The sequence below is a fragment of the Pseudophryne corroboree genome, chromosome 3 (assembly GCF_028390025.1).
Source record: "Pseudophryne corroboree isolate aPseCor3 chromosome 3, aPseCor3.hap2, whole genome shotgun sequence".
NCBI lineage: Eukaryota > Metazoa > Chordata > Amphibia > Anura > Myobatrachidae > Pseudophryne > Pseudophryne corroboree.
Genome location: NC_086446.1, coordinates 155,171,124 through 155,194,188, shown reverse-complemented (window position 1 = coordinate 155,194,188; position 23,065 = coordinate 155,171,124). Strand labels below are relative to the sequence as shown.

At 49.5% G+C, this 23,065-nt stretch overlaps 1 protein-coding gene across 5 annotated transcripts in view; it reads right to left on the bottom strand.

The window, feature by feature from the left end:
• Window positions 1–23,065, bottom strand: part of RPL7L1 (ribosomal protein L7 like 1) — a 426,894-nt gene that overhangs the window by 12,272 nt on the left and 391,557 nt on the right. For all 5 annotated transcript variants that reach the window (XM_063958503.1, XM_063958504.1, XM_063958505.1 and 2 more), the window contains one exon: window positions 7,768–7,873. In XM_063958503.1, the coding sequence (XP_063814573.1) occupies window positions 7,768–7,873 (106 nt within the window). The remainder of the gene's footprint in view (window positions 1–7,767; window positions 7,874–23,065) is intronic.

Sequence of the window (23,065 nt, the reverse complement as noted above, 5' to 3'; positions counted from 1 at the left end):
ATGGAAAACCAGATAGGGGCTTTTACACGACAAAGCCGCCAATTCTGACACACGCCTAGCCGAAGCTAAGGCCAATAGCATGACCACTTTCCACGTGAGATACTTGAGCTCCACGGTCTTAAGTGGCTCAAACCAGTGGGATTTCAGGAAACCCAACACCACGTTGAGATCCCAAGGTGCCACAAAAGGGGGCTGAATACGCAGCACTCCCTTAACAAACGTCTGAACCTCAGGAAGAGAAGCCAGTTCTTTCTGAAAGAAAATGGATAGGGCTGAAATCTGGACCTTTATGGACCCCAATTTTAAGCCCATAGTCACTCCTGACTGGATTAAGTGCAGGAACCGGCCCAGCTGAAATTCCTCTGTAGGGGGCCTTCCTGGCCTCACACCAAGCAACATATTTCCGGCATATACGGTGATAGTGCTTTGCTGTCACGTCCTTCCTAGCCTTTATTAGCGTTGGAATAACTTCATCCGGAATTCCTTTTTCCGCTAGGATCCGGCGTTCAACCGCCATGCCGTCAAACGCAGCCGCGGTAAGTCTTGGAACAGACAGGGTCCCTGTTGCAACAGGTCCTGTCTGAGAGGCAGAGGCCATGGGTCCTCTGTGAGCATTTCTTGCAGTTCCGGGTGACAAATCCTTCTTGGCCAATCCGGAACAATGAGAATTGCTCTCACTCTTCTTCTTACGATTCTCAGCACCTTGGGTATGAGAGGAAGAGGAGGAAACACAGACCGACTGGAACACCCACGGTGTTACTAGTGCGTCCACAGCTATCGCCTGAAGGGCCCTTGACCTGGCGCAATACCTTTTTAGCTTTTTGTTGAGGCGGGACGCCATCATGTCCACCTGTGGCAGTTCCCATCGATTTGCAATCTGTGTGAAGACTTCTTGATGAAGTCCCCACTCTCCCGGGTGGAGGTCGTGCCTGCTGAGGAAGTCTGCTTCCCAGTTGTCCACTCCCGGAATGAACACTGCTGACAGTGCTTGCACGTGATTCTCCGCCCAACGAAGAATCCTGGTGGCTTCCGCCATTGCCACCCTGCTTCTTGTGCCGCCCTGGCGGTTTACATGGGCCACTGCGGTGATGTTGTCTGACTGAATCAGCACCGGTTGGTTTCGAAGCAGAGGCTCCGCTTGACTCAGGGCGTTGAATATGGCCCTTAGTTCCAGGATATTAATGTGCAGACAAGCCTCCTGACTTGACCACAACCCTTGGAAGTTTCTTCCCTGAGTGACTGCCCTCCATCCTCGGAGGCTCGCATCCGTGGTCACCAGGACCCAGTCCTGTATGCCGAACCTGCGGCCCTCGACAAGGTGAGCACTCTGCAGCCACCATAGAAGAGACACCCTGGCGGACAGGGTGATCAGCCGATGCATCTGAAGATGCGATCCGGACCACTTGTCCAACAGATCCCACTGAAAGATCCTCGCATGGAACCTGCCGAAGGGAATGGCATGGTATGACGCCACCATCTTTCCCAGGACTCGCGTGCAATGATGCACCGACACCTGTTTTGGTCTTAGGAGGTCTCTGACCAGAGTCACGAGCTCCTGAGCCTTCTCCGCCGGGAGAAACACCTTCTTCTGGTCTGTGTCCAGAATCATGCCCAGGAAGGGCAGACGCGTCGTAGTTATCAGTTGCGACTTTGGAATATTCAGAATCCAGCCGTGCTGTTGCAACACTTCCTGAGAGTGTGCTACGCTGATCAGCAACTGCTCCCTGGACCTCGCCTTTATGAGGAGATCGTCCAAGTATGGGATAATTGTAACTCCTTGCTTTCGAAGGAGCACCATCATTTCCGCCATTACCTTAGTAAATATTCTCGGTGCCGTGGACAGGCCAAACGGCAAAGTCTGGAATTGGTAATGACAGTCCTGTACCAGAAACCTGAGGTACTCCTGATGAGGTGGATAAATGGGGACATGCAAGTAAGCATCCTTGATGTCCAGAGACACCATAAAATCCCCCTCTTCCAGGCTTGCAATGACCGCTCTGAGCGATTCCATTTTGAACTTGAATTTCTTCAGATAAATGTTCAGGGATTTTAAATTCAAAATGGGTCTGACCGAACCGTCCGGTTTCGGTACCACAAACATGGTTGAATAGTAACCCCATCCCTGTTGAAGGGGGGGGGGGGGGGGGGGCCTTTACCACCACCTGCTGGAGATATAACTTGTGAATTGCCGCTAACACAACTTCCCTTTCTATGGGGGAAGCTGGCAGGGCCGACTTTAAGTAACGGTGAGGGGGTATCACGTCGAATTCCAGTTTGTATCCCTGAGACACAATTTGTATAGCCCAGGGATCCACCCGTGAACGAACCCACTGGTGGCTGAAATGTCGGAGACGCTCCCCCACCGCTCCTGACTCCACTTGTGGAGCCCCAGCGTCATGCGGTGGATTTAGTTGAAGCCGGGGAGGACTTCTGTTCCTGGGAACTAGCTGTATGGTGCAGCTTTTTTCCTCTACCCCTGCCTCTGGCAAGAAAGGATGCACCTCTGACTTTCTTGCTTTTTTGTGAACGAAAGGACTGCATTTGGTAATACGGTGCTTTCTTAGGCTGTGAGGGAATATATGGCAAAAAATTCGACTTCCCAGCCGTAGCTGGGGAAACGAGGTCCGAGAGACCGTCCCCAAACAATTCCTCACCCTTATAAGGTAAAACCTCCATGTGTTTTTTTAGAGTCGGCATCACCTGTCCATTGCCGGGTCCACAGGACCCTTCTAGCAGAAATCGACATTGCGTTTATTCTAGAGCCCAGTAGGCAAATGTCCCTCTGGGCATCACTCATATATAGGACAGCGTCTTTGATATGCCCCAGGGTCAGTAAAATAGTATCCTTGTCCAGGGTATCTAGTTCCTCAGACAGAGTATCTGTCCATTCTGCTACAGCACTACACATCCAGGCCGAAGCAATTGCTGGCCTCAGTAGAGTACCGGAATGTGAATAAACAGACTTCAGGATACCTTCCTGCTTCCTATCCGCAGGATCCTTTAGGGCGGCCGTATCCTGTAACGGCAGGGCCACCTTCTTAGATAAGCGTGTCAAAGCTTTGTCTACCCTAGGGGAGGATTCCCAACGTAACCTGTCAGTTGGCGGGAAAGGATACACCATAAGTAATCTTTTGGAAATCAGCACTTTCCTATCAGGAGAATCCCACGCTTTTTCACATAAGTCATTTAATTCATGTGAAGGGGGAAAAGTCACCTCTTGCTTTTTCTCCCCATACATATAAACCCTCTTGTCAGGGACCGGGGTTTCCTCTGTGATGTGTAACACATCTTTCATTGCTATAATCATGTATCGGATGGCTTTAGCCATTTTAGGCTGTAATTTTGCCTCATCGCCATCAACACTGGAGTCAGAATCCATGTAGATATCCGTGTCAACAATTTGGGATAGTGGGCGCTTCTGAGACCCTGACGGCCTCTGCGCTGTAGGATCAGGCATGGGTTGAGACCCTGACTGTCCCAAGGCTTCAGCTTTATCCAACCTTTTATGCAAGGAGCTTACATTATCATTTAAAACCCTCCACATATCCATCCAATCAGGTGCCGGCGCCGTCGGCAGAGACACCACATTTAACAACTGCACCTGTTCTGCCTCCACGTAGCCTTCCTCGTCAAACATGTCGACACAATCGTACAGACACACCGCAACCACACAGGGGATGCTCCAATTGAGGACAGGACCCCCACAAGGACTTTTGGGGAGACAGAGAGAGTATGCCAGCACACACCCCAGCGCTATATAACTCAGGGATTACACAGTAACTTAGTGTTTACCCAGTAGCTGCTGTATAATGATTTTTGCGCCTAAATTTATGTGCCCCCCCTCTCTTTTTACCCTCTTTCTACCTGGAGACTGCAGGGGAGAGCCTGGGGAGCTTCCTCTCAGCAGAGCTGTGGAGAGAAAATGGCGCTGGTGAGTGCTGAGGAATAAGCCCTGCCCCCTCAGCGGCGGGCTTCTGTCCCGCTTTCTGTGTAAAAATAATGGCGGGGGCTCATACATATATACAGTGCCTAGCTGTATATATGTGACTTATGCCAAGAGGTATCATAATTGCTGCCCCCCCCTGCGCCCTACAGTGACCGGAGTGTGTGGGTAGTGTGGGAGCAATGGCGCACAGCTGCAGTGCTGTGCGCTACCTCATGTGAAGACAGGAGTCTTCTGCCGCCGATTTTGATGTCTTCTTGCTTCTGCCGGCTTTTGTCTTCTGGCTCTGCGAGGGGGACGGCGGCGCGGCTCCGGGAACGGACGACCAAGGTTAATATCCTGTGTTCAAACCCTCTGGAGCTAATGGTGTCCAGTAGCCTAAGAAGCGCAACCTAGCCGCAGTTAGTAGGTTTGCTTCTCTCCCCGTTTTGGGCAAACGTGACACCCTAGGGGAAGATTCCCATCGTATCCTGGCCCTAGTGGGGAAAGGATGTTGCCTGAGAATTCTTTGTGGGAAGCTGCAGCTTCTTGTCTGGAGATTCCCGCTCTTTTTCCTCATGAGAGGAGGAAATTTACCTCAGCTTTCTTCCCCTTAAACATGTGCACCCTTGTGTCAGGGACAGACGAGTCATCAGTGATATGCAAATCATCTTTTATTACAATAATCATATATTGAATACTTTTCTGCCATTTTGGCTGTAACTCTGCATTATCGTAGTCGACACTGGAGTCACACTCCGTGTCGACATCAGTGTCTATTATTCTGGATAGTGATCATTGAGAGACTCTGAAGGTCTCTGTGCCATAGGGACAGACATGGGTAGATTTCCTGTCTGTTCTCTAATCTTTTGTGCAATAAATTCACCTTAGCACTTAATTACACATATCCAAACAGGTGTCGGCGTTGTCGACGGAGACACCCTCTGACAGACATATTTGCTCCATTTCCTCCTTATGGGAGCCTTTTACCTCAGACATGTCGACACACACGTACCGATACACCCCACACACACACACACACACACACACAGGGGATGCTCTATTTGAAGACAGTTCCCCCACAAGGCCCTTTGGAGAGACAGAGAGAGAGAGTATGCCAGCACACACCCCAGCGCTATATGTCCCAGGAATCACACAGTAACTTAGTGTTTACCCAGTAGCTGCTGTATATACTGTTTTTGCACCAAATTTATGTGCCCCCCCTCTCTTTTTACCCTCTTCTACCGTGCAGGGGAGAGCCTGGGGATCTTCTCTCAGCGGATTTGTGGAGAGAAAATGGCGCTGGTGAGTGCTGAGGAAGAAGCCCCGCCCCCTCAGCGGCGGGCTTCTGTCCCGCGATTTTGTGTAAATAATGGCGGGGGCTCATGCATATATACAGTGCCCAGCTGTATATATGCTGCTTTTGCCAAGAGGTACCTTAATTGCTGCCCAGGGCGCCGCCCCCCCCCCCCCCCCCCCCTGCACCCTGCAGTGACCGAAGTGTGTGGGTTAGTGTGGGCGCAATGGCGCACAGCTGCAGTGCTGTGCGCTACCTCATCTGAAGAGAGGCGTCTTCTGCCGTCGATTTGGACGTCTTCTTGCTTCACTCGCCGGCTTCTGTCTTCTGGCTCTGCGAGGGGGACGGCGGCGCGGCTCCGGGAACGGACGACCAAGGTTAGGTACCTGTGTTCGATCCCTCTGGAGCTAATGGTGTCCAGTAGCCTAAGATGCGCAACCTAGCCGCAGTTAGTAGGTTTGCTTCTCTCCCCTCAGTCCCACGTAGCAGAGAGTCTGTTGCCAGCAGAAGCTCTCTGAAAATAAAAAACCTAACTAAAATACTTTTAGTGAGCTCTCCTGAGCTTGCTATTAAAAGGCACCCAGCTCAGTCCGGGCACAGATTCTAACTGAGGTCTGGAGGAGGGGCATAGAGGGAGGAGCCAGTGCACACCAATAGTACTAATTCTTTCTTTAGAGTGCCCAGTCTCCTGCGGAGCTAGTCTATTCCCCATGGTCCTTACGGAGTCCCCAGCATCCACTAGGACGTTAGAGAAAACAATCTAAACTTGGGTATTTGGGAACCCAAATAGCTCACACAACCGCTTTGCGCACAACCTCTGCAAGATGTTAGGCGCCTGTGACACTTGTGGCCAGCAGCCCAATCACAACTAATTAAGAGTCCTGTCACTTTAGACAGGAGCAGCAGCCATGAAAACATGAAAGAAACAATTCAAACCCCCCCCCCCTCCCCAATCATACTGCACTTGAGAGCAGAGAAATTGCATCAATTGATTTTGAAATTAAAACTTTATTAAAAATGTTTATCAGTTCAGTTTTATACAAGGAGAGAGAATTAAGGAAAGGGGCTTTTGCTCATATGTTAATGTTACAAGATAATGTCCTGAAGAGGTTTGGTATGTCTTTGCAACAGCAAAATAGCGCCAATCAATCAGTGGAGCCACAAAACCAAATAGCTGCTGTGGGAAGTCAGAAATTACTATTTCACCAGTAGAACAGAGAGACAGAGACAGAGACAGAGACAGACAGAGACAGAGACAGAGACAGAGACACAGAGACAGAGACAGAGACACAGAGACAGACACAGAGACACAGAGACAGACACAGAGACAGAGACACAGACACAGACACAGACACAGAGACAGACACAGAGACAGACACAGAGACAGACACAGAGACAGACACAGAGACAGACACAGAGACAGACACAGAGACAGACACAGAGACAGACACAGAGACAGACACAGAGACAGACACAGAGACAGACACAGAGACAGACACAGAGACAGACACAGAGACAGACACAGAGACAGACACAGAGACAGACACAGAGACAGACACAGAGACAGACACAGAGACAGACACAGAGACAGACACAGAGACAGACACAGAGACAGACACAGAGACAGACACAGAGACAGACACAGAGACAGACACAGAGACAGACACAGAGACAGACACAGAGACAGACACAGAGACAGACACAGAGACAGACACAGAGACAGACACAGAGACAGACACAGAGACAGACACAGAGACAGACACAGAGACAGACACAGAGACAGACACAGAGACAGACACAGAGACAGACACAGAGACAGACACAGAGACAGACACAGAGACAGACACAGAGACAGACACAGAGACAGACACAGAGACAGACACAGAGACAGACACAGAGACAGACACAGAGACAGACACAGAGACAGACACAGAGACAGACACAGAGACAGACACAGAGACAGACACAGAGACAGACACAGAGACAGACACAGAGACAGACACAGAGACAGACACAGAGACAGACACAGAGACAGACACAGAGACAGACACAGAGACAGACACAGAGACAGACACAGAGACAGACACAGAGACAGACACAGAGACAGACACAGAGACAGACACAGAGACAGACACAGAGACAGACACAGAGACAGACACAGAGACAGACACAGAGACAGACACAGAGACAGACACAGAGACAGACACAGAGACAGACACAGAGACAGACACAGAGACAGACACAGAGACAGACACAGAGACAGACACAGAGACAGACACAGAGACAGACACAGAGACAGACACAGAGACAGACACAGAGACAGACACAGAGACAGACACAGAGACAGACACAGAGACAGACACAGAGACAGACACAGAGACAGACACAGAGACAGACACAGAGACAGACACAGAGACAGACACAGAGACAGACACAGAGACAGACACAGAGAGAGAGAGAGTTACTGAGATGGTGCAAAACAATAGTAAAGGATTACTGCATAGATTTGCACCCGTTGATGGTACAATTCGTCTAAAGAACCGGTCACCTTTCTTTTTTCTTCTAAGGCTCGCTTAGCTTCTGCTGCTTTTAGCCCCTGGTATTTCCTTCTTTTCTTAAGAAGATTTTCTGGTACCCGTGGAAGCTTCCGGGGTCTGAAAGATAAGGATCTGGTAAGGGTAGCAGTTTCTTTGACTTGTCTCTTAATACAAAATAATGTTTGCAGAGCTCCATTCCCCAGTTGTTAGAATCCACAACAGGTCCTGTAATAGGTCCATATACAGCTTATAATATAGGAAGCATTTAAAAAATAAAAAAAGGCCTCATCTAGCTTAATTTTCTCATGGATTGTGCTGTAGCAATCCCTTACTGCTGGTACACAGATACACAGACCGCCCAACATAAGCCAGTCCAACTGCCAGAACTTAGGGCCTAATGACTGCTGTATAACACACACAATGGCTGCTTCCTCTTCTCCAATGCTTCTTGCACCAGATTTTGTATATCAATGCAAAAACACCTTTTTTTTTTCTTTAAGGTTATTAAAAAAATAAAAAAAATAATCAACATTGTCAGATTGGATAACTGGCCTCAATACCGTAATTCAGTGGTCAGGGAACAGGGGTTCATCACCCCAAATGGGGTAAAAATAAGAATTTACTTACCGATAATTCTATTTCTCATAGTCCGTAGTGGATGCTGGGAACTCCGTAAGGACCATGGGGAATAGCGGCTCCGCAGGAGACTGGGCACAAAAGTAAAAGCTTTAGGACTACCTGGTGTGCACTGGCTCCTCCCCCTATGACCCTCCTCCAAGCCTCAGTTAGGATACTGTGCCCGGACGAGCGTACACAATAAGGAAGGATTTTGAATCCCGGGTAAGACTCATACCAGCCACACCAATCACACCGTACAACCTGTGATCTGAACCCAGTTAACAGCATGATAACAGAGGAGCCTCTGAAAAGATGGCTCGCAACAATAACATCCCGATTTTTGTAACAATAACTATGTACAAGTATTGCAGACAATCCGCACTTGGGATGGGCGCCCAGCATCCACTACGGACTATGAGAAATAGAATTATCGGTAAGTAAATTCTTATTTTCTCGGACGTCCTAGTGGATGCTGGGAACTCCGTAAGGACCATGGGGATTATACCAAAGCTCCCAAACGGGCGGGAGAGTGCGGATGACTCTGCAGCACCGAATGAAAGAACTCAAGGTCCTCCTCAGCCAGGGTATCAAATTTGTAGAATTTAGCAAACGTGTTTGCCCCTGACCAAGTAGCTGCTCGGCAAAGTTGTAAAGCCGAGACCCCTCGGGCAGCTGCCCAAGATGAGCCCACCTTCCTTGTGGAATGGGCTTTTACAGATTTTGGCTGTGGCAGGCCTGCCACAGAATGTGCAAGCTGAATTGTACTACAAATCCAACGAGCAATAGTCTGCTTAGAAGCAGGAGCACCCAGCTTGTTGGGTGCATACAGGATAAACAGCGAGTCAGATTTCCTGACTCCAGCCGTCCTGGAAACATATTTTCAGGGCCCTGACTACGTCCAGCAACTTGGAGTCCTCCAAGTCCCTAGTAGCCGCAGGTACCACAATAGGCTGGTTCAAGTGAAATGCTGAAACCACCTTAGGGAGAAATTGAGGACGAGTCCTCAATTCTGCCCTGTCCGTATGAAAAATTAGGGAAGGGCTTTTATAGGATAAAGCCGCCAATTCTGAGACACGCCTGGCTGAAGCCAGGGCTAATAGCATTACCACTTTCCAAGTGAGATATTTTAAGTCCACAGTGGAGAGTGGTTCAAACCAATGTGATTTTAGGAAACCCAAAACTACATTGAGATCCCAAGGTGCCACTGGAGGCACAAAAGGAGGCTGTATATGCAGCACCCCCTTGACAAACGTCTGAACTTCAGGAACTGAAGCCAGTTCTTTTTGGAAGAAAATCGACAGGGCCGAAATTTGAACCTTAATAGACCCTAATTTTAGGCCCATAGACAGTCCTGTTTGCAGGAAATGCAGGAAACGACCCAGTTGAAATTCCTCTGTAGGGGCCTTCCTGGCCTCGCACCACGCAACATATTTACGCCAAATACGGTGATAATGTTGTACGGTTACATCCTTCCTGGCTTTGATCAGGGTAGGGATGACTTCATCCGGAATGCCTTTTTCCTTCAGGATCCGGCGTTCAACCGCCATGCCGTCAAACGCAGCCGCGGTAAGTCTTGGAACAGACAGGGTCCCTGCTGGAGCAGGTCCTTTCTTAGAGGTAGAGGCCACGGGTCCTCTGTGAGCATCTCTTGAAGTTCCGGGTACCAAGTCCTTCTTGGCCAATCCGGAGCCACGAGTATAGTCCTTACTCCTCTCCTCCTTATGATTCTCAGTACCTTGGGTATGAGAGGCAGAGGAGGGAACACATACACTGACTGGTACACCCACGGTGTTACCAGAGCGTCCACAGCTATTGCCTGAGGGTCCCTTGACCTGGCGCAATACCTGTCCAGTTTTTTGTTGAGGCGGGACGCCATCATGTCCACCTTTGGTTTTTCCCAACGGTTCACAATCATGTGGAAGACTTCTGGGTGAAGTCCCCACTCCCCCGGATGGAGGTCGTGTCTGCTGAGGAAGTCTGCTTCCCAGTTGTCCACTCCCGGAATGAACACTGCTGACAGTGCTATCACATGATTTTCCGCCCAGCGAAGAATCCTTGCAACTTCTGTCATTGCCCTCCTGCTTCTTGTGCCGCCCTGTCTGTTTACGTGGGCGACTGCCGTGATGTTGTCTGACTGGATCAGCACCGGCTGACCTTGAAGCAGAGGTCTTGCTAGGCTTAGAGCATTGTAGATGGCCCTTAGCTCCAGGATATTTGTGAAGTGATGTCTCCAGGCTTGACCACAAGCCCTGGAAATTTCGTCCCTGTGTGACTGCTCCCCAGCCTCTCAGGCTGGCATCCGTGGTCACCAGGACCCAGTCCTGAATGCCGAATCTGCGGCCCTCTAGAAGATGAGCACTCTGCAACCACCACAGGAGAGACACCCTTGTCCTTGGTGACAAGATTATCCGCTGATGCATCTGAAGATGCGACCCGGACCATTTGTCTAGCAGATCCCACTGGAAGGTTCTTGCGTGGAATCTGCCGAATGGGATTGCTTCGTAAGAAGCCACCATCTTTCCCAGGACCATTGTGCATTGATGCACTGAGACTTGTCCTGGTTTTAGGAGATTTCTGACTAGTTCGGATAACTCCCTGGCTTTCTCCTCCGGGAGAAACACCTTTTTCTGGACTGTGTCCAGGATCATCCCTAGGAATAGGAGTCGGGTAGTCGGGATCAGCTGAGATTTTGGAATATTGAGAATCCAACCGTGCTGGCGCAGCACTATCTGAGATAGTGCTACCCCGACTTCCAACTGTTCCCTGGATCTTGCCCTTATCAGGAGATCGTCCAAGTAAGGGATAACTAAAACTCCCTTCCTTCGAAGGAGTATCATCATTTCGGCCATTACCTTGGTAAAGACCCGGGGTGCAGTGGACAATCCAAACGGCAGGGTCTGAAACTGATAGACAGTTCTGTACCACAAACCTGAGGTACCCTTGGTGAGAAGGGTAAATTGGGACATGTAGGTAAGCATCTTTGATGTCCAGAGACACCATATAGTCCCCTTCCTCCAGGTTCGCAATCACTGCTCTGAGTGACTCCATCTTGAATTTGAACCTTTGTATGTAAGTGTTCAAGCATTTTAGGTTTAAAATTGGTCTCACCGAGCCGTCCGGCTTCGGTACCACAAATAGTGTGGAATAGTACCCCTTTCCCTGTTGTAGGAGGGGTACCTTGATTATCACCTGCTGGGAATACAGCTTGTGAATGGCTTCCAGTACTGCCTCCCTGTCTGAGGGGGACGTCGGTAAAGCAGACTTTAGAAAACGGCGAGGGGGAGACGTCTCAAATTCCAATTTGTACCCCTGAGATACCACCTGAAGGATCCAGGGGTCCACTTGCGAGTGAGCCCACTGCGCACTGAACTTCTTGAGACGGGCCCCCACCGTGCCTGAGTCCGCTTGTAAAGCCCCAGCGTCACGCTGAGGACTTTGCGGAGGCGGGAGAGGGCTTTTGTTCCTGGGAACTGGCTGTTTGTTGCAGCCTTTTTCCTCTCCCTCTGCCACGTGGCAGAAATGAGGCGCCTTTTGCCCGCTTGCCTTTATGGGGCCGAAAGGACTGCGCCTGATAATATGGCGCCTTCTTAGGTTGAGAAGCTACCTGGGGTAAAAATGTGGATTTTCCAGCAGTTGCCGTGGCTACCAGGTCAGATAGACCTACCCCAAATAACTCCTCCCCCATATAAGGCAATACTTCCATGTGCCTTTTAGAATCCGCATCACCTGACCACTGCCGCGTCCATAAACCTCTTCTTGCAGAAATGGACAGCGCGCTAACTCTTGATGCCAGTCGGCAAATATCCCTCTGTGCATCACGCATATATAGAAATGCATCTTTCAAATGCTCTATAGTCAGTAATATACTGTCCCTATCTAGGGTATCAATATTTTCAGTCAGGGAATCCGACCACGCCAGGCCCGCACTGCACATCCAGGCTGAGGCGATAGCTGGTCGCAGTATAACACCCATGTGAGAGTATATACATTTTAGGATATTCTACAGTTTTCTATCGGCAGGTTCCTTTAGGGCGGCCGTATCAGGAGAGGGTAGTGCTACCTGTTTAGACAAGCGTGTGAGCGCTTTATCCACCCTAGGGGGTGTTTCCCAACGTGCCCTATCCTCTGGCGGGAAAGGGTACGATGCCAATAACCTTTTAGGAATTATCAGTTTTTTATCGGGGGAAACCCACGCCTCATCACACACTTCATTTAATTCCTCGGATACAGGAAAAACTACAGGCAGTTTTTTCTCACCAAACATAATACCCTTTTTAGTGGTACTTGTATTATCAGATATATGCAATACATTTTTTATTGCTTCAATCATGTAACGTGTGGCCCTAGTGGAAGTCACGTTTGTCTCCTCATCATCGTTTGAGACCCCTGGACAGGCACAAGCTGAGAAGCCGGCTGTCTCATGTCGTCAACTGTCTGTCGTAAGGAGCTGACACTGTCACGCAATTCCTTCCACAAGCTCATCCACTCAAGTGTCGACTCCCTAGGGGGTGACAACTGTATAATAGGCAATTGCTCCGCCTCCATCTCATTTTCCTCCTCAAACATGTCGACACAATCGTACCGACACACCGCACACACACAGGGAATGCTCTGATAGAGGACAGGACCCCACTAGCCCTTTGGGGAGACAGAGGGAGAGTATGCCAGCACACACCAGAGCGCTATTTATATATATATATATTACATACATATATACACATACAGGAATACCACAATAAAGTGTGCTTTTCCCTTTATAGCTGCTGTTAGTATAAAACTGCGCCAAATTAGTGCCCCCCCTCTCTTTTTTACCCTTTTCTGTAGTGCAGGACTGCAGGGGAGAGTCAGGGAGACGTCCTTCCAGCGGAGCTGTGATGGAAAATGGCGCCCGCGTGCTGAGGAGATAGGCTCCGCCCCCTTCTCGGCGGCCTTTTCTCCCGCTTTTTGTGCGAGTTCTGGCAGGGGTTAAAATACACCCATATAGCCCTGGGGGTTATATGTGGTGTATTTATGCCAGCCAAGGTGTTTTACATTGCTGCTCAGGGCGCCCCCCCCCTAGCGCCCTGCACCCTCAGTGACCGGAGTGTGAAGTGTGCCTGAGTAACAATGGCGCACAGCTGCAGTGCTGTGCGCTACCTTGTTGAAGACTGATGTCTTCTGCCGCCGATTTTTCCTGGACCTTTTCTTGCTTCTGGCTCTGTAAGGGGGCCGGCGGCGCGGCTCTGGGACCGAGCTCCGAGGCTGGGCCTGTGTTCGGTCCCTCTGGAGCTAATGGTGTCCAGTAGCCTAAGAAGCCCAATCCACTCTGCACGCAGGTGAGTTCGCTTCTTCTCCCCTTAGTCCCTCGATGCAGTGAGCCTGTTGCCAGCAGGTCTCACTGAAAATAAAAAAACCTAAAACTAAACTTTTCACTAAGAAGCTCAGGAGAGCCCCTAGTGTGCACCCTTCTCGGCCGGGCACAAAAATCTAACTTAGGCTTGGAGGAGGGTCATAGGGGGAGGAGCCAGTGCACACCAGGTAGTCCTAAAGCTTTTACTTTTGTGCCCAGTCTCCTGCGGAGCCGCTATTCCCCATGGTCCTTACGGAGTTCCCAGCATCCACTAGGACGTCAGAGAAAATGAAATTCCTGGGGGTAATGAACGGTCGCGCTGCCGAGACACAGCCCCGTCCACCTCGCGATGTGACATGCTGATGTCACACCGCACTCCCTCCTGCCCTATACATACACACACAGTATCTCAGAAATGCCATACAGTGATAACCAGTATATATGCACAATAACGAGATTTACGGTAAGAACTTACCGTTGTTAAATCTCTTTCTGCGAGGTACACTGGGCTCCACAAGGATTAACATTGGGTGTGTAGAGTAGGCTCTTGATCCGAGGCACCAACAGGCTCAAAGCTTTTGACTGTTCCCAAGATGCACAGCGCCGCCTCCTCAATAACCCCGCCTCCATGCACAGGGAGCTCAGTTTTGTTAACCAGCCCAATGCAGTAGCCGGTACCTGAGACGACAACCGCTAGTAGCCAAGTACAGCACCGGAGAGGGTGTCAGTGGCTATGCCAATACCAACCCAAACAAGCCAAGTGCGTCAGGGTGGGCGCCTTATGGAGCCCAGTGTACCTCGCAGAAAGACTTAAACAACGGTAAGTTCTTACCATAAATCTCGTTTTCTGCTGCGGGGTACACTGGGCTCCACAAGGATTAATATCGGGGATGTCCTAAAGCAGTTCCTTATGGGAGGGGACGCACTGTAGCGGGCACAAAAACCCAGTGTCCAAAGGAAGCATCCTGGGAAGCGGCGGTATCGAAGGCATAGAACCTAATAAACGTGTTCCCGGAAGACCAAGTAGCCGCAATGCACAATTGTTCAAGGGTTGCACCACAGTCGGCCGCCCAAGAAGGTCCAACCGACTGAGTAGAATGGGCCTTAATGGTCGCAGGAGCTGGATGACCAGTAGATAAGCATGCGCAATCACCATTCCAATCCATCTGGCCAGAGTCTGCTTGGAAGCAGGCCAGCAACGTTTGTGAAAACCAAATACAAAAAGAGAAACAGACTTCCGAACGGAGGAAATTCTCGTCCCATAGATACGGAGAGCCCATACTACATCCAAAGACCGTTCTTTGGGAGACAACTCAGGGGAATTAAAGGCCGGAACCACAATCTCCTGGTTAAGGTGGTAGGAAGACCCCACCTTAGGTAAATAAACCGGCTGCGTTCTAAGAACCGCCCGGTCACGGTGAAAAATAAAAATAGGGGGACTTACAGGATAAGGCACCCAAGTCCGAGACCCTTCTAGCTAAAGCAATCGCCAGCAAGAATAGGACCTTAAGGGAAAGCCACTGACCTGCAGATGCAAGAGGTTCGAATGGAGACTCTTGTAAGGCCTCCAAAACCACCGACAAGTCCCAAGGGGCCACAGGTAGCACATAAGGAGGCTTAATCCACAACACACCCTGGGGTCGATTCTATTCGGCAACTAATGAATAGCGCCGGGAATTAGCTCCCGACGCTATTCAATTCAGCAACTAGTTACGTCGGCGATGTCCCGTTCTCGCCGACAAAACAGGTTGAATTGTCGGGAGAATGGGCATTCTCCGACATAACTCCCCGGCGCGAGGCTGATTCCCGACAGAATCAGCCTCGCGCCGGCCGCAAGGCAGCACTTTTGTCGGGTTTCTCTTCTCATCCCCCGGGGATGAGAGAAGAATTCCCGACAATTGCAGGTAATTAGTTGCTGAATTGAATAGCGTCAGGAGCTAATTCCCGGCGCTATTCATTAGTTGCCGAATAGAATCGACCCACCTGAGTGAATGTATGGACATCAGGTAGGGTAGCAATTTTTCTCTGAAACCAAACAGACAAGGCAGAGATGTGAACCTTGAGGAAAGCCAGACGCAGGCCTAAGTGCAGGCCCTGCTGTCGAAAGGCCAACAATTTGGCCGTACTAAACTTGAAAACGTCATGATTGTGAGATGCACACCAAGTAAAGTAAGCATTCCAGACCCTATGGTAGATCCGAGCAGAAGCCAGCTTACGGGCCTTCAACATAGTTTGAACGACCGCCTCAGAAAAGCCCTTGGCCCTCAGGACGGAAGCTTCAAGAGCCATGCTGTCAAAGCCAGACGGGCCAAATCCTGGTAAACACAAGGGCCCTGAACGAGGAGGTCTGGTCGTTGTGGAAGTAGAAAGGGACGATCCCACAAAAGACCCAGCAGGTTGGAGAACCAGTGCATCTGGGCCACGCCGGAGCGACCAAAAGCAGGTTTCCTTCTTCTTGCTTGACTTCTGTATAAACTCTGGGCAGGAGTGACACAGGAGGGAACACATAGGGCAACTGAAAGTTCCACAAACGCAGCTTGAGGATCCCTTGTCCTTGCTCCGAAGACCGGAACCTTGTGATTGTGTCGAGACGCCATCAGATCCACATCTGGAAGGCCCCACTTGTCCACGAGAAGTTGAAACACCTCCGATGACTGAGATAGCCCGCTTCCCAGTTCAGGAAGCTCGGAATGAACACTGCGGATATGGCCGGCAGATGGCATACTGGCAACTGAAGAATTTGTGATACTTCCCTCATTGCCATGCGGCTTCGAGTGCCGCCTTGACGACTGATGTACGCCACCATGGTGGCGTAGTCCAATTGTACTTGAACAGGTCTGTTCTGTATCAGATGCTGGGCCATTGTCAATGCACTGAACAGTGCCCGCAGTTCCAGAATATTTATCGGGAGTCGAGACTCCTCCTTGGTCCACCGACCCTGAAGAGAGTGTTGTAACAACACCACGCCCCAACCTCTCAGACTGGCATCAGTCGTCAGAAGTACCCAGTCAGATATCCAGAAGTAGTGTTCACTCTAGGATCTGGGCAGGGCGCCGGACTGTAAGGGGCACAAGCGTGTGCGCGGAGAAGTCGTGCACGCCGAAAAAGGGGAGTGGTCAATACACGTAATAAGTGTGGGCGGTTCAGCCCACAGACGTTAAAACAAGGGGCGTGGGCGGCGTCACTGTTGGGGGCATGCCCAGCAACTACGGAAGTGCTGGGCTTTCCCCAAGCGTTCTCACAGCGTGAATGGATGCCATGCTTTACACGCGGGGAGGGCAGGAAGCGGGCGGCTGTTCTAGCAGGGTGCCGCAGAAAGGGAAGGGCGGATTTTGCCCTAAAAATAAATAAATCGGGAAGGGCACGGCGCCCTGCTAAAAAAGCATAGCATAAACACTACAGAAGGGACAGCCCCTGCTCAATTGTTGGTCCTGCAGCCACCAGCTCAGTGACAGACGGACCGCCGGAGACAATGAGATCATGTGAGATCTGATCCGGTGGGGCAGGCCGTCCCACTTGGTCAGAATTAACTTCTGCAGGTGTTATTGAAGGAATTGCAACATCACATTAAGATCCCATGGTGCCACTGGAGGCACAAATGGAGGTTGGATGTGCAACACGCCTTTCACGAAAGTCTGAACTTCTGGAAGGGAGGCCAATTGTTTCTGAAAGAAAACCGATAAGGCTGAAATCTGTACCTTAATTGAGCCCAATTTTAGACCCGCATCCACACCTGCTTGTAGAAAATGGAGAAAACATCCTAGCCAAAACTCTTCCGTAGGAGCCCCCTTGGATTCACCCCAAGAAACATACACTGCTCAAAAAAATAAAGGGAACACTTAAACAACACATCCTAGATCTGAATGAATGAAATATTCTTATTAAATACTTTGTTCTTTACATAGTTGAATGTGCTGACAACAAAATCACACAAAAATTATCAATGGAAATCAAATTTATTAACCCATGGAGGTCTGGATTTGGAGTCACACTCAAAATTAAAGTGGAAAAACACACTACAGGCTGATCCAACTTTGATGTAATGTCCTTAAAACAAGTCAAAATGAGGCTCAGTAGTGTGTGTGTGGCCTCCACGTGCCTGTATGACCTCTCTACAACGCCTGGGCATGCTCCTCATGAGGTGGCGGATGGTCTCCTGAGGGATCTCCTCCCAGACCTGGACTAAAGCATCCGCCAACTCCTGGACAGTCTGTGGTGCAACGTGGCGTTGGTGGAGCGAGACATGATGTCCCAGATGTGCTCAATTGGATTCAGGTCTGGGGAACGGGCAGGCCAGTCCATAGCATCAATGCCTCTGTCTTGCAGGAACTGCTGACACACTCCAGCCACGAGGTCTTGCATTGTCTTGCATTAGGAGGAACCCAGGGCCAACCGCACCAGCATATGGTCTCACAAGGGGTCTGAGGATCTCATCTCGGTACCTAATGGCAGTCAGGCTACCTCTGGCGAGCACATGGAGGGCTGTGCGGCACCCCAAAGAAATGCCACCACACACCATTACTGACCCACTGCCAAACCGGTCATGCTGGAAGATGTTGCAGGAAGCAGAACGTTCTCCTTGGCGTCTCCAGACATGTGCTCAGTGAGAACCTGCTTTCATCTGTGAAGAGCACAGGGCACCAGTGGCGAATTTGCCAATCTTGGTGTTCTCTGGCAAATGCCAAAAGTCCTGCACGGTGTTGAGCTGTAAGCAGAACCCCCACCTGTGGACGTCGGGCCCTCATACCACCCTCATGGAGTCTGTTTCTGATCGTTTGAGTAGACACATGCACTTTTGTGGCTTGCTGGAGGTCATTTTGCAGGGCTCTGGCAGTGCTCCTCCTGTTCCTCCTTGCACAAAGGCGGAGGTAGCGGTCCTGCTGCTGGGTTGTTGGTCTCCTCCACGTCTCCTGATGTACTGGCCTGTCTCCTGGTAGCGCCTCCATGCTCTGGATACTACGCTGACAGACACAGCTCGCATTGATGTGCCATCCTGTATGAGCTGCACTACCTGAGCCACTTGTGTGGGTTGTAGACTCAGTCTCATGCTACCACTAGAGTGAAAGCACCGCCAGCTTTCAAAAGTGACCAAAACATCCGCCAGAAAGCATAGGAGCTGAGAAGTGGTCTGTGGTCACCACCTGCAAAACAACTCCTTTATTGGGGGTGTCTTGCTAATTGCCTATAATTTCCACCTGTTGTCTATTCCATTTGCACAACAGCATTTGAAATTAATTGTCAATCAGCGTTGCTTCCTAAGTGGACAGTTTGATTTCACAGAAGTGTGATTGACTTGGAGTTACATTGTGTTGTTTAAGTGTTCCCTTTATTTTTTTGAGCAGTGTATTTCCTCCAAATACGGTGGTAATGTTTAGACGTTACCCCTTTTCTGGCCTGAATAAGTGTGGGAATGACTTCACTAGGAATACCTTTACGGGCCAGGATTTTGCACTCAACTGCCATGCCGTCAAACGTAGCCGCGGTAAGTCCTGATACATGCACGGCCCCTGTTGTAATAGGTTTTTGCGCAGAGGAAGAGGCCAGGGTTCTTCTATGAGTATTTCCTGAAGATCTGGATACCAAGACCTCCTTGGCCAGTCTGGGACAATGAGGATCGCCCAGATCCTTGTTCCTCTTATGATCTATAGAACTTTTGGAATGAGAGGAAGTGGAGGGAATACATACACCGACTGAAACACCCACGGTGTCACCAGAGCATCCACTGCAATTGCTTGAGGGTTTCTTGACCTGGAACAATATCTCTGAAGCTTCTTGTTTAGACGAGATGCCATCATGTCTACTTGAGGAACTCCCCAATGACCTGTCACCTCTGCGAAGACTTCTTGGTGGAGGCCCCACTCTCCTGGATGGAGATCGTGTCTGCTAAAGAAGTCTGCTTCCCAGTTGTCCACTCCTGGAATGAAGATCGCTGACAGAGCGCTTGTATGCTTTTCCACCCAACGGAAAATCCTTGTGGCTTCTGCCATTGCCGCTCTGCTTTTTGTTCTGCCCCGACGGTTTATGTACGCTACTGCTGTTACATTGTCCGACTGAATCTGTACAGGCAGATCTCGAAGAAGATGTGCTGCTTGCAGAAGGCCATTGTAACTGGCCCTTAACTCCAGAAAATGTATGTTTCCTGACTTGACCATCTTCCTTGGAAGTTTTCTCCCATTGTGACTGCCTCCGAGCCTCGGAGGCTTGCATCCGTGTTCACTAGGATCCAGTCCTGTATCCCGAACCTGCGCCCCTCTAGAAGGTGAGAGCTGTGCAGCCACCACAGGAGTGATACCCTGGTATTGGAAGACAGGATTATCCTCCGGTGCATGTGTAGGTGGGACCCGGACCACTTGTCCATCAGGTCCCACTGGAACACTCTGGCATGGAACCTGCCGCAACCATCTTCCCCAGCAACCGAATGCATTGATGGATTGACACACTTGCTGGTTTCAGAATTTGTTTGACCAGACTCTGAAGTTCCAGAGCTTTTTCCACTGGAAGAAAGACTCTCTGTAGTTCTGTGTCCAATATAATTTTCAAAAATGACAACCGTGTCGTCGGAAATCAACTGTGATTTTGGCAGGTTTAGGAGCCAACCATGTTGCTGAAGAACTGTCAGGGAGAGTGCAACGTTTTGCACCAACTGGTCCCTGGATCTCGCCTTTATCAGGAGATCGTCCAAGTACGGGATAATCATGATTCCTTGCTTGCGAAGGAGAACCATCATCTCCGCCATCACTTTGGTGAAAATCCTCGGAGCCGTGGACAGACCAAACGTCAACGTTTGAAATTGGTAATGACAATCCTGAATTGCCAACCTCAGGTAAGCCTGATGCGGATGATAAATGGGAATATGTAAATAGGCATCCTTTATGTCCACCGACACCATAAAATCCCCTTCCTCCAGACTGGTGATCACTGCTCGGAGAGACTCCATCTTGAATCTGAATTTCTTTAGGAAGAAATTTAGGGATTTCAGGTTTAGGATTGGTCTGACCGAGCCGTCCGGCTTCGGGACCCCAAACAGGCTCGAATAAAAACCTTCTCCCTGTTGTGACTGGGGAACCTTGATGATAATTTGATTTTGACACAACTTTTGTATTGCGTCGCAAACTACTTCCCTGTCCGGAAGAGAAGCTGGTTAGGCAGATTTGAAAAAACGGCGAGGGGGGGGGGGGAGAATGTCTTGACCAGCTTGTACCCTTGGGATACTATTTGTAAAACCCATGGGTTTAGGTCCGAACGAACCCAAAACTGACTGAAGAGTTTGAGACATGCCCCCACCGATGCGGACTCCCGCATAGGAGCCCCAACGTCATGCAGTGGAACTGGCAGAAGCCTGGGAGGACTTCTGCTCCTGGGAGCCTGACAAGGCTGGCGAACGTTTACCTCTTCCTCTAGTAGCAAGGAAGGAAGAACCTCTGCCCTTTCTGTATTTATTGGTCCGAAAGGACTGCATCTGATAGTGGTGTTTTCTTTTGTTGTGGAGGAACATAAGGCAAAAAGGATGCCTTACCCGCGGTAGCTGTAGATACCAAATCATCAAGGCCGTCGCCAAATTAGGCCTTACCTTTATATGGAAGAGATTCCATACTTTTCTTGGAATCAGCATTCCATTGGTGAATCCACAACGCTCCCCTAGCTGAGACTGCCATGGCATTGGCCTTTGATCCCAACAGACCAATATCTCTCGCAGCTTCCATAAAGGTATGCTGCAGTGTCCTTGATATAACCCAGAGTCAAGATGATGCTATCCCTATCTAGGGTATCTATTTCAGAAGACAAGTTGTCTGCCCACTTTTCGATAGCACTACTTACCCACGCAGACGCAATGACAGGTCGGAGTAGCGTACATGTGGTCGCATAAATGGACTTTAACGTAGTTTCTTGTTTACGATCCGCAGGATCCTTAAGGGCCGTCGTGTCAGGTGACGGGAGAGCCACCTTTTTAGACAAACGTGACAGGGCCTTGTCCACAGTGGGGGGTGACTCCCACTTTTCCCTATCCGCCGAGGGAAACGGATAAGCTACCGTAATTCTTTTGGGAATCTGAAACTTTCTGTCAGGACCTTCCCAGACTTTTTCAAATAGCGTGTTCAGTTCATGAGGGAGGAAACGTTAGCTCAGTTTCCTTTCCTTAAACATACAGGCCCTTTTATCAGGGACAGCCGGGTCCTCAGTGATATGTAATACCTCTTTAACCGCGACAATCATGTACTGAATGCTTTTTGCCAATTTTGGATCTAATCTGGAATCGCTATAGTCGACACTGGAATCAGAGTCTGTGTCGGTAGCAGTGTCTGCCAACTGGGCCAACGTACGTTTTTGTGACCCTGAGGGAACCTGACTTTGCAATAACATATCTTCCACAGATTTCTTCCATGCCTGGGTCTGAGACTCGGACTTATCTAGCCTCCTACTAATAAGAGCCACATTAGCATTCAAGGCGTTCAACACATTTACCCAATCAGGCGTCGGCGGTGCTGACAGGGTCACCCCCGCAGCCGTTTGTGTCCCTAATACAGCCTCCTCCTGGGAAGAGCTTTCAGCCTCAGACATGTCGACACACGTGCACCAGACACACCAGGCATATAGGGGACAGACCTACAGTAAAGTCTGTCAGAGAGACACAGAGGGGATTTGCCAGCTCACAACCCAGCGCTAAATCAACGGGTCTGAAATCACCAAGCAATTGCCTCAAACCTATAGCGCTTTTATATAATGAACCAATTTACATGCCTCCCCCCCGTTTGTACACCTGGTACTTGTCAGTGTGAGGAGGACCAGCGTCTCTACAGCTAGACATACCGTGCATGTGGTAGTCTGACAGACATTGCAGCGAAGCGGCTTGCTTGATTTCGTAAGTAAAATGTGTATAAATCTGCAGTGCATTGCACGTGGGATAAACTACTAGAGTGAAACCTATACCAAAAGTCCTAATAACACCCCTGCTCCTCCAGTGGCCGAGTGTTCTAGGGCAGCAAACTTCCTGGACAAAGAACCAGGAAGTAAGGTTAAAATGGCATCCATGTGCTTGCTATTGCAAGATAAGACTTTACCACGTTAGCCGATACCTGAATATTATATACAGATATACACACATTCGTATATCTCACACACATATACATATATATATATATATATATATATATATATATATATATATAAATAACATACACTTGAACAAATGCAATTTTTACACAACGTTCATCATGTAATGTTCACAAGAATGTGTTTTTGTTAAAAATAATGGTCAGTAAAAGACTACAAATATGTTTGTTGTATAGTCTTAACTCTTGATACTCCCTCACCTTTTTCAAGGTGCGAGCTCGAGAGGGAGTATCTTCACAAACTAGGTTGGA